Source organism: Cetorhinus maximus, chromosome 2, assembly GCF_964194155.1.
Source record: "Cetorhinus maximus chromosome 2, sCetMax3.hap1.1, whole genome shotgun sequence".
Classification (NCBI taxonomy): Eukaryota; Metazoa; Chordata; class Chondrichthyes; order Lamniformes; family Cetorhinidae; genus Cetorhinus; species Cetorhinus maximus.
Genome location: NC_135880.1, coordinates 35,520,897 through 35,533,373, shown reverse-complemented (window position 1 = coordinate 35,533,373; position 12,477 = coordinate 35,520,897). Strand labels below are relative to the sequence as shown.

Sequence of the window (12,477 nt, the reverse complement as noted above, 5' to 3'; positions counted from 1 at the left end):
ACTGATTTGCTGGTCTGTGACTGGAGACAGTGGGAGTGAAATTGGACATGGGTGGGAGACAAAGCAGCTGGTTTTGCATTTGTTGGCCCCTATACAATCTGCATGATATTCAGACAACCAGTGTGATTCTGCCTGTTTTGTGTCCCCAGCCCACGCCCAATTTCACGCCCAGTTTGTTTGTGTCTAAACTCTAATAATGGAGGGTTGGAGCTTACCTTCCTCATCTGGTGTAAAGCAGAAGCAGCAGCGAGCTTCCTGTAAGATAATGAGGTGATACTTTAAAACGCTGCTATTATATTGAACAGGGCTTTGGGCAGCATTGTACCATTCTAACACATTCCATTAATGTTGAAAGATTAACAATACTATCAGCTTTATCCCTTTGCAGAGCAAGTGTGCAAATAGGAATGTAAATGACAACCCGACGTTAAACTTCAAATTTTCATTTTGTGTGACATATAGAAAGTGGTCTTTCTTCCTTATTTTGATGCTTTTCATTTATCCTCCTGATCAGGTCACAATTCCACACAAGGTGCACAACCTTAGGCCTCTACTTGGCACTCAGTTATGGTAACCACTATGAAAAACATGTAAGCAGCTTTAAGAACACTGCACTGCGCCACCATTCCCCCAGCCAAGACATCGCCCATCCTCCCCATCCTTAATGTTCCCATTCTGGAATGGGAGCGGATGAGAGAGTAGCTTGTTGCTTAGGGACAAACACATGTAAATCCATATCCTCCCACACCACAGTATATCCTGACTCATTCTTTACATTAATCTCTATGTTCGTTGTAGGATCACCTTCACCTCACAAACTGCAAACAGCTCAAGAAAAGTTGCTCAAGAGCAACTAAGGATGTTTAGTCTCTGTCAGGTAGCTGAAAATGAGTTTAATTACCAGACTGCAACCACACCCAAAGCGAAGACAATGATGATAATAATTACATAGTGTATTGAAGAAGTTTACTCAACACTTTATTCAAGCATAATTTCAAGCAAGTGCAATGCCAAGATTTTTTTATTTCAACACGCTAATGAAAGCACATTGCAAGGCAGGCTGTGGGTGGATTGGATCTCAAGTGCATAAAATGTAGGTGAAAATATGCAGAAGCTCTGGGTACTTAGGCACTGGTCATGGTATGAGAGCACAGCTACAGCTAACAGGCTGCTGCAAACTCACACCAGTTCAGCCTATTTGAATGTCTGCATAGACTGGAATTTTGCACTAACACACTATGCATACATATATCATTAAACATTCTCCACCCACCAAACCCCAGTATAAATGTTTTTCAGGGAGTAGACCAATAAATACTACTGGAAATAACATCAACATTTTTTTAATACACTTCTGAAACAGAAACACTACATTATGGCCATAAACTTTGTTCAGAATATTTCTTTGGAAATATAACCTTTACTGCAAATAGTGGGAGGGGATATCAGGTTGTAAAGTCAAACAAGAGACGCATCCAAGATCCGCAATATCACTCCAACTTGAACCCATCCATTTTCGATGATATGCATTTGGCAGGAAATTAAATGAAACCCCTGTCGGACCCACTTTCTAAAAGTGGATTTAAAGCTGGAAAATCTCTTCCCAAAAGCAAGACAGATTTTTAAAAGTTAATAAAAAAACTAGCCACTAATTTAGCTTTATTTAATAGCTTTCAGTCAGCTAGTGATTATAGAGTCATCGAGTCAGAACTATACAGCACAGAAACAGGCCCTTCCGCCCATCCTGTCCGTGCACAACAAATATTCTGAGGGTTCCTGCCTCTACCACCTGCTCAAGCAGTGTCTTCCAGCTTCCAACCACCCTCTGGGTGAAAAGTTTTTTCCTCAAATCCCCTCTAAGCCTCCTGCCCCTTATCTTAAATCCATACCCCCTGGTTATTTACACCTCCGCTAAGGGGAAAAGTTTCTTCCATTCTACCCTATCTATGCCCCTCATAATTTTGTATACCTCTATCAAGTCCCCCCTCAGCCTTCACTGCTCTAAGGAAACCAACCCTAGCTTAACCAGTCTCCCTTCATAGCTGAAACGCTCGAGCCTAGGCAACATCCTTGTGAATCTCCTCTGCACACTCTCCAGTGCAATCACATCCTTCCTATAGTGTGGTGACCAGAACTGCACGCAGTACTCCAGCTGTGGTCTAACTAGCCTTTTATACAGCTCCAACATAACCTCCCTGCTCTTATATTCTATGTCTCGACTAGGCAAGTATTCCATATGCCTTCTTAACCACCTTATTTACCTGTGCTGCTGCCTTCAGGGATCTATGGACATGTACATCAAGATTCCTCTGATCCTCTGTACTTCCTAGGGTCCTACCATTCATTGTGTATTCCCTTGCTGTGTTAGTCCTCCCAAAATGCAGCACCTCACACTTCTCAGGATTAAATTCCATTTGCCACCCGATCTGCCCATCTGACCAGCCCGAGTATATTGTCGTGTAATCTAAGGCTTTCCTCCTCACTTCAGTAAATAAAATATAATTTCAATTAAGGAAATGCTTCCTTTTAAAACATCAAGATCATTTCGTAAAATATTTTATCACAAGCTCACGAAATGTTCCACTGGTTAAAACCTTTCAAAGATCCAAGTGAGCAATGTATTTTTCTTGAATTAATAATAAATTATACCCCCCAACACCCCCTCCAGGGCACTTTGCACAAAAATGCCACTCAGCCAGCATTTGAATGGGACAAAAGTCAGTGAACCAGCATTGGCACATGTAAGAAGCAACAGTACAACAGCTTGAAACCAATCTTAGGTCCAGGCATAGGCTTCAGTTTCTTCCACTTTGGCAACTCAGATATATACTCACAGTTGGTTCCGAGGGTGGGATTTTGCTCACTCCCAGTGTTGCTGAGCTGGAACGTGTCGTAGAGGTTAGACTAAAAACAGAAACAACAAATAAATAATTTTAAATCAGATTGGGGTTTCTTGAAGGCCTCCTGCTGTCGCTCTACCACTTGAGAGTCCATTAATCACAAAATGGCAACACCACCAAAGTATGCCTTACTTCTCCACTCCCATGATTGTCCAGATTGTAGCAGCATTGATCATCTCAGCAGAGACCAAATGTTTCCCCAAGCCTTGTGGGTCAATTGTCTGGCGGAACTTTAAAAAAAATACTATCATTAAAACGCTTAACACACATAACCCGCCTCCTCCTGGAGCTGCTGTACATCTGATGCATCTTCCAACATCCTACATAGTCATTTTGTTCCCACTTGTCCTTTAGTTCCATGAATGTATTTTTAGAGCAGCCCTTGACAGGCCACTTCAGGTCATAATTAGAGTTTGAAAACTGACCCTGATTTGACTCAACTCGACTCTGCTTAATAAGGCCACTTATTAGTAATCTTACAGACATAATTGGACGTAAACCTCCCCCATACCCCTCACAAGTACAGCTTCGCCTGCGCATCAGTAAACGCCAACAGCAACCTTTCTCCCTCCACCCGCCCCACCCCTGCCTCCCCACCCCGTCCTGTGCTGGAGGAATCTGCCACATGCCACTGCACAGGACATTATAAAAAAATTAGTTTCTGGTTTTACAATTAACAAAACCATAATCTGTAACCATTCAACAGTGTTAAATAGCTGCTTTCAGAGTTTAGGTTCTGCGTTCCAATCTCATTTTAAAAAAATTTTCACATTTGAAATAAAAATAAGAAATAAAATCTGGGAGGAACAAATGAGTCAGAACTCCAAATGATTGATTATTAGTGTTCAGAATGCAGCTTTCAGTGATTATAATGGCAATTGGCATCCATATCTGGAAGTGTTCTCTTCACTCAATAACTCGTTGCATTCCACCCGAGACGGGCTGTACAATTGCAAACTTTAACAGCTTCCAAATTACATAGCAACATTTGTATTAATTTTAAATGATGGATGAGAACTAGTCCTTGCCCACATTTATTTTTCACACACACAAGCTTTCAGTGTGCTGCCTCCACTTCAGCATCTCAAATTCTATAATTAGAATGTGCTGAAAGCAAGATTGCAGTCCAGGGAGTATTGGACTAGCAGGGCTTTCTCATTCTGTGAAATGATACTGTTTGAGATCCAAGCTAATTCAAAGGTTCGATCCCTGTTACTACACCCAGATATTGGCTTTTGTGTCTTGAACAGCAAAGCAAGAGATTAACCTACCAGGCATAAAGCACGCAGCCATACATGATAATAGCTCCCAGCACAGAAACAAGCTTGTCATCTGTTTGAAGACCATTGCCCAATAATTGAGGAATGCATATTGTGGTATTCACTTTCTCCTTCATAACTGAAGAGCAATTAAAAACAGTGAGTTCTACTAAATCTTTAGAGACATAATAATTCTATTTTAAAAAGTAAAATAAATAATTCATCACAAAAAACATGTATTTAAATTTTTTGTTATGGTTTTCTAAAATATGTATGTACCGTATTCTGGAGGTGCATTGGCCAGTGCAGAGAAAGTGAGGTACATCACATAACAGCTGATTACTCCCGACTGTAGGAGGCCTGAGTTAGGTTGATCTAAGACAGAAAGCAAACAGAAAATCATTTAAAAGAATTCTGCAAGGCAAATAGCTAATGATTACTTTTAGTTTAGCTAATGTGAAATACACTGAGCAAGGAAATAATATCCTCCCTTTAATTAAATAGAATGGGAGCCAGTTAGCACAGATGGCTAGACCGTGGGTCAGGTTAGTGCCAACAGGATTCAATCAAAGGACACTTAACTGTGTACCCTTTGTACCCTTTTAATGTCCTTTACTGGAATTCTAAGTTCCCTTAACTCTGATACCTGTGTGTGTATGTGTATGTGTGAGATTGGGGGGGGGGGAAGAGGAGGGGTAAGGAGGGTGGGGGGGAGAGGGGGGAGAGGGGAGGAGGGGGAAGGATGGGAGGGGGTGAGAGGGGAGGAGGGGGAAGGGTGGGAGGAAGGGGGAGGGGGGAGGGAAGGGTGGGGGGAAGGGTGGGAGGGGGAGGGCGGGGGGAGCCCTAATGATTGCATGAGAGCCGAGAACTTGATGGTGCATTTTTTATTACTTTTTTCTTGGGTTTCATGGTTAATAAATTTGCTCTTCCTTTAACTCAAGAAAACCTTGTTTGATTGGCTCTTTATTGCTCACTGCCTAAATAGTTAAATACATTCCGATTTGGAAAAGGCATATCCTCACGAAAAAGAAATGTAAACCTTTGTTGTGACCAACTGAGGAAGTTGAAAAGAGGGGAGATAGTTCACTCCTTCTCACCTGGTCATAAAATTGGGGGCTCATATCCTAAATTTATTCCCATGAATTGATGAGAAAATTTGAGTGGGGAAAGTAAATTGTTCCTTCAAAAATCATTTTAAAACTGTTAAAAGGTTTTCTTAGGTCTATGATACTAAAGTGCTAAAATATCCACATTCGACATCAATGCTTTCATCGTACAGGATGAGATAACTTGCGAGAAGTTGAGGGCACTGTCTTTGGGAAAATTAAAAGGTATAGCTCAGCACTTAGAGGTGAAGTTCCGCCCGAAAGCCAGAAAAACAGAAATTTTAAAACGGGTGGCCAAACATCGAGAGGTGGAAGTTGAGGACACGGAAACAGATAAAATAGCGGCAGAGAAATTAGGATTGGTCCAAAATATTCCAGGAAGTCATGGGTAACCTTAAATCCTCAGCGTATCACCCACAGTCTCAGGGGACTCTAGAACGGTACCACCAGACCCTAAAAACAATGATCGGGGCAGACTGCCATGAGTACCCCCATGACTGGTATAAAGGGCTAGGTTTTCTTCTGTTCACTACCAGAGACTCACTCAATGAGTCCACAGGTTTTACTCTGTTTGAATTAGTTTACAGAAACCAAGTGAGAGGTCCTCCGAAAGTAATCAAGGAGGGATTTTTAGAACAGAAGGAGGAAGTCTCTATGTTAGAAAACGTAACAGTGTTCCGACTCATGAGAGCCCGAGAAAACTTAAAAATCTCCCAAACATCTATGAAAAAGCAGGACAAATGTGCCAGGGCCTGAACCTTTCAGCCAGGAGGCTATGTGCTAGTGCTCCTACCAATACTGGGCAAACTTCTAAAGGCTTGGTTCAGTGGCCTGTACAAAGTAGCAAAGAAGCTTGTGGAGATGAAGAAGCTTCTGGAGGTAAACTATCTAATTGGCACCCTAGACCACAGGAAAAAGCAAAGGCCGTGTTGTGTCAACATGTTAAACAATATCATAGCCAAGAAGGGCACAAGCAGGTAATGGTCTGTCCAATAACAACAGACCTGGGGGACAAAAAGAATAGTGAGGATGAATTGGAGGGAGATGTGGGTGAGGCCCACACTGAACCCCCTACTGTCCAGCTAGCAAGCACAGAAATTCTAGTGAAATTGCCACCATAATCACCACCTAAACGCAGGACAGCGAGGGGACCTGACAAGGCTGCTCACTGCAGTTAAAAACATCTGCAGAGGCAAGCCAGACCACTTTAGCTCTACATGATGTGGATGTGGGAGAGGCCCCTCCCATTAGGCAACATCTTTAACATCTAAGCCCAGAGAAGCTGGTTCAGGTTTGAAAGGAGATTACCTACCTGCTGGAGCACCAACTAATAGAGCCTCACAGCAGTAGACGGAGCTCCCTAGTTCTGCTCGAGCCCAAGCTGGACGGCTCCGCAAGGCTCTGCATTCACTACTGAAAGGTCAATGCAGTGACCAGAGCCGGCTACTACCCGATTCCCAGCCTGAAAGACTCCATAGATAGGGTAGGTAATGCAGCCTACATTAGAAAGATAGATTTACTGAAGGGTTACTGGCAGGTTCCCTTGACATCCCATGTGAAGGAAATCTCCGCCGTCGTAACTCCGGATGGGTCATACCAGTGCCAAGCCATGCCATTTGGACTCCGAGATTGAAAGGTGGCTGGGGCAAAGGCTGATGAACCAGGTAGTGGTGGGTTTAGCCAATTGTGAAATGTACCTAGACAACCTGCGAATGCACAGTGACACCTGTGAAACTCACTTAGAGCAACTGGAAGCCCTTTCCCAGAAATTACATGCAGCTGACCTCGTGGTCAATTTTGCAAAGAGCAAGTTCCTAGCAATAGTATAATTTCCCATTCCTGCAATAAAACAGGAAATCATGAGATTTTTGGGGGCTCTACGCCCAAACTTCAGTACTGTAGCTGCCCCACTTTGTAGAGAAATTCAAAATCAGAATGCAAGGTTATTCCATTGGAGTTCGTTTCTCCAACCAGATCACCTAAAAATCACCCACATCACAGGGAAATCAAATGTGATTGCGGACGCCCTGTCCAGAATGTAAAGAGACCCAGTTAGAGCTGATGGGACAATCCAGACCAAAGCTAAGAGAGGGAATGGGAGTGAACGCGCTTTCTGATGCTTTGTATTTTTTTTTAGATACCTTTTCTTGTGGTGTGGAGGTGTCATGAGGCTATGTCCCTTTATTTTTGAAAATATGACTTTTCAACTTTCAAGTGGCTGAAAATTTTGTAATTTGAAATGAGACAGAACAAACTAGTTAAAATGCAAGGCCACCTCCTAAGGTGAAGGTGGAAAAGCAAACCAGACACCCTCAGGGGAGTGTGAAGAGAAGACATTTCCTATAATTCAGAGACCCATCGAAACTTGTCACTGGCTAAGGAGACATTAAAATGCAAACACCGGGTGGAATTTTACACTGGCGACATTTGATGGTGCCACTGAAGTCAATGGAGTTTTGAATGGTTTGACGCATTTTACATCCCCGCCCCTGCGTCGACGGGGCTGTAAAATCCTGCCCAGTGGGTGAAGTATATTAGGCCAGGCTGCAGTCACTGCAAAGAGATTTGCAAGAAAGCAGACGAGACAGGCTGAAAGCGCTCCTGCTCTCGGAACAAGTATTAGCCGGTTCAGAAGGCAACCTTACTAAAAATCTACTAGTGAACCGAGATTTTGTAATAACTGCAACACCTTCTACATCTGACCACCTCCACCAAACCAGTTAATCCAAATTGGCGCAAGGTTTAAAAATCTATGCCTCAAAGGCAATCAAAGGGCACTTAACCATTATATTCATTAATGTTTTTTTATTGGACTCTTGGTTGGCGGTGGGGGGGGGGGGGGCTGTGTGTGCGCGCGCAGTGTGTTTGGCGTGCGGTTTGTGTGTGTGGCCGTGCGGTTTGTGTGTGGGGCCGTGCGGTTTGTGTGTGTGCTCGTGCGGTTTGTGTGTGTGCTCGTGCGCATGTGCGTGCCTGTGAGCGTGTGTTTTTGTGCGTGCCTGTGAGCGTGTGTTTTTGTGCGCGCGTGTGAGCATGTGTTTTTGTGCGCGTGTTTGAGCGCACGTGTGAGACTGAATGGTCATGAGGGCCGAATGCTTGATGTCATGTTTTTATTTTTTTCCCCTCTCGTTTAGTGGTTAATACATTTGCTCTTTCTTTGACTCAAGAAAACCCCATTTGATTGGCTCTTTATTGCTCACTGCTTAAATAGCTAAATATATTCCAATTTGGAAAAGGCATATTCTCATGAAAAAGAAACTTTACCTTTTGTTGTAACCAACTGAGGTGTGTGTGTGGCGTGCGGTTTGTGTGTGTGGCGTGTGGTTTGTGTGTGTGGCGTGCGGTTTGTGTGTGTGGCGTGCGGTTTGTGTGTGTGCTCGTGCGCATGTGCGTGCCTGTGCGCGCGTGTTTTTGTGCGCGTGTGTTTTTGTGTGAGCGTGTGTTTTTGTGTGAGCGTGTGTTTTTGTGTGAGCGTGTGTTTTTGTGCGTGTGTCTGAGCGCATGCGTGAGACTGAATGGTCATGAGGGCCGAATGTTTGATGTCATGTTTTTATTTTTTTCCCCTCTGGTTTAGTGGTTAATACATTTGCTCTTTCTTTGACTCAAGAAAACCCCATTTGATTTGCTCTTTATTGCTCACTGCTTAAATAGCTAAATATATTCCAAATTGGAAAAGGCATATTCTCATGAAAAAGATACTTTACGTAACCAACTGAGGAGGTTGAATAGAGGGGAGACAGTTCACTCCCTCCCACCTGGTCCTAACAAGTCACTTAAAATTGGGCTACTCACAGGTGGTGGAATGACACTAATGATAAAAAAATGTGTATTTCTGTCTGATAAACCCCTTTGTAAAGTTACCACTCAAATATATCAATGATATATCAAAAGCAACATTGCTTCTAAAAGCAAAATATTCCTTTCAAAAGACATTTTAAAATGTTACCCGATCACTCTGGTTCACAGCAGATTTTGTGTGTGGCAAATGAGTTTGAGTGGAAACTCAAGAGAAAAAAATCTTTTCAAAAAACAGGAGTCATTGTGGGTGCAATTTGCCCCCGTTTTGCTGGTTGCGCCCGAAGTTGAAACTTTTACCTCTTGACATAAAGATATTAGTGAAAATAAGATTTATGTTGTCACTGGGTCCTATAAGGAATGAACATACGAACAACGAGCAGGAGTAGGCCATTCAGCCCCTCGAGCCTTCTCTGCCATTTAATAAGATCGTGGCTGATCTGATAGTAACCTGAAATCTAAATCCCACCTATCCCTGATAACCTATCACCTCCTTGCTTACCAAGAATCTATCCACCTCTGCCTTAAAAATGTTCACAGACTCTGCTTCCACCACCTTTTCAGGAAGAGAGTTCCAAAGACTCACGACCCTCCCAGAGAAAAAATTTTGCCTCCTCTCTGTTTTAAATGGGTGACCCCTTATTTTTAAACAATGACCCCAAGTTATAGATTTTTCCACAAGAGGAAACATCCTCTCCATTTCCACCCTGTCAAGGCCCCTCAGGGTCTCATATGTTTCATTACAAAATTCAAGAATTAAGAAATTATTGAAACATTCGATTGGTTTTTCAACTGAGAAGTGTTTAAGAACAGAAGTCCCAGCCAGTTACTTGCAATGTTAAACATTAGTTATCAAGTCACGGGCATCCCCTCCTGTTCTTCCCTCCAACACTCTGGTCATTCCAGCAATGATCCTTTGGGCTACATAGAGATAAAGTTAACCCAAATGAGACACAGATGCTGCTATCCAGTAAATTTGGTGAAATGTGCATTTGGAGACATCAGGTAAAGATCGAATTGGTTCAGAGTCAAACAGCTTGACAATCCAACAATCTTTTGATATTCACTGTCATAGGTCATTCACATTTAATGATCAATTGGAGACAAGACGACAGGGAACCTGTGAGCCATTTTCTAGCCAAGAGTCATTCTCTTTAGAGAGCTGAATGGAGAGGAATAGCAAAAAGAAAAGATTGCCAATTTTTAAAAGTTATTCAGGCTGGTTTGAGCAGATGTTTAGTATGTTATAGATTCATAAGTGTTCTTAAAATGGGAACACAACACAGATACCCGTAAAAACATTACTTTTAAAAATGAGCTTCACTTTGAGACTGGTACAGAAGACATGCACAAGATGGACTGAAGACCCATCTCATTGACAGTAGTTTCAGATTGACATGTCACACACTTGATGCAGAATCGCTGCAGCGACTGCATGGATGCCAAAACCCAACCGAGACACACAAAAGGGATCCTGGTTTTACAACTGTGATGCCGTATTAGTTTAGTTTCTGGCAAGGGTAGCAGAACATCAAGTACCGTGCCTTAAGGACAGCAGGCAAACATGTGTTGAAACAAAGCATGGTTTTAATAGAAAGATTTCTAACCCCTTGGTAAAAAGAGAATGCCTGATGTAGGTGAGAGTGCACACTTATCTTCACCAACCCTGCTTGCTAAACACACACAACTGTGTGGCTTTATCTGCAGGTTTTCCCTTCAGACAATGACATTTTTTTATTTTAACTTTCACATGACCTAATTCCGTTTCCAGTCAGATTGGATTTCTTTTGAGCAGTACACATGATGTTCATGGTCTGTTTTTCGATTAAGGAATTATATCACCTTTCCACAATGTCTCAAAATAGTTCCTCTTAAGCATCCAAACAGTTACAATCAGTTAATTCTGCATGAGATAGTGCTGCACAAAGTACCAAATCAGGCCCACCTTTGTCACAGTCCAATCATGTAATCACAGCCTTGTAACTTAATACAATGAATGCAAAGGCTTTTTACAAAGTAAACACTAGGAGCACATGGCTTTGTTTGGTGCGGGAAAGACAAGTCACAGGGTAATTGTGGATTGGGAAAGTAATGGAAATTTAGTTATGTAAAAATAATTGGGAGGCGGGTACCAGCCACTACTGCGAATGGTGAGGTCAACTCCAGAAGCAGCAGCCAGACAAGTTTAACTTGTTCCCTACACAAAGCCATGAAGCCCTGTCCTGCCCCCTCCACACACAACCCAGTAGGAAGGGTGACAAGTGCTGTCAATCACTAGCTAAAATAACAAAGTGAGGCTGAAACTGGAGATGGCCAAGTACAGAAACCGAAAATCATTCATCGTTATTGCTGATGATAATAAAACAGAGGTCTAACGAGCAGGAAAAAGGAGGAAGAGCCAAAAAAAAAGAGAAAGATGGAGTTAGGGGAAGAGGAACAGAGGAAGAGAGGGGAAGAAAGAGAAAATAGAGGCTTAATTGAGAGAAGAAAAATCCAGACAGAGAGTGCGTTTGTATCATCAGTGGGTATCAATCTAATTGATACATGGGGCCGAATCTCAACTGAACAGACCCGCACGCAGCGGGGAGGCTGGTAGCAAGTTGTAGGAAGGTCACTGCCGTAGGCCAAGAACACCAGATGCCAGAGACAGCATCATCGTGCTCGGAGATGGCGTCATCTCAGCCTGTCGGTTTCACTGAATTAGCACTGCTCTGCCGTATTCTCGCCTCGTTGACCCCAGCAAGTTGCAGACAGCTCAGGAGACCCATGCGCTGACAATTAAACTCAGAATCACAGAATTTTAGTAGCACAGAAGGAGGCCATTCGACCCATCGTGTCTGCACCTGCTCTCCAAATGAGCATTATGACCTAGTGCCATTGCCCTGCCTTTTCCCCGTACCCTTACACATTGTTTCTATTCAAAAAATCATCTAATACCCTCTTGAATGCCTCAGTTGAAACTGCCTCTATCACACTTCCAGGCAGTGCATTCCAGACCCAAACCATTCATTGCATGAAAAAACTTTTTCCCACATCACATTTGCTTCTTTTGCAAATCACTTTAAATCTGTCCCCTCTTGTTCTTGATCCTTTTACGAGGGGAACGGTTTCTCCCTATCTACTCTATCCAGCCCCCTCATGATTTTGAGCATCTCTATCAAATCTCCTCTTAGCTGCCTTTTTTCCAAGGAGAACAGTCCCAACTTCTCCAATCTATCCTCATAGCTGAAGTTTCTCATCCCTGGAACCATTCTTGTAAACCTCTTCTGCACTCTCTCCAATCTGTTCACATCCTTCCTATAATATGGTGCCCAGAACTGTAAACAATACTCCAGCTGAGGTCTAACGAGTGTCTTATATAACTGCAGCATAACCTCCCTGCTCTTGTACTCTATGCCCCTATTAATAAAGCCCAGGATA

The 12,477-nt window shown here is 42.8% G+C and overlaps 1 protein-coding gene across 1 annotated transcript in view; it reads right to left on the bottom strand.

Moving 5' to 3' along the window:
• Window positions 1-12,477, bottom strand: part of serinc5 (serine incorporator 5) — a 90,322-nt gene that overhangs the window by 9,574 nt on the left and 68,271 nt on the right. Inside the window, exons 7-10 of the mRNA XM_078563259.1 lie at window positions 4,439-4,534; window positions 4,172-4,298; window positions 2,835-2,904; window positions 216-255 (exon numbers count right to left, since the gene is read on the bottom strand). Coding sequence (XP_078419385.1) covers window positions 216-255; window positions 2,835-2,904; window positions 4,172-4,298; window positions 4,439-4,534 — 333 coding nt within the window. The remainder of the gene's footprint in view (window positions 1-215; window positions 256-2,834; window positions 2,905-4,171; window positions 4,299-4,438; window positions 4,535-12,477) is intronic.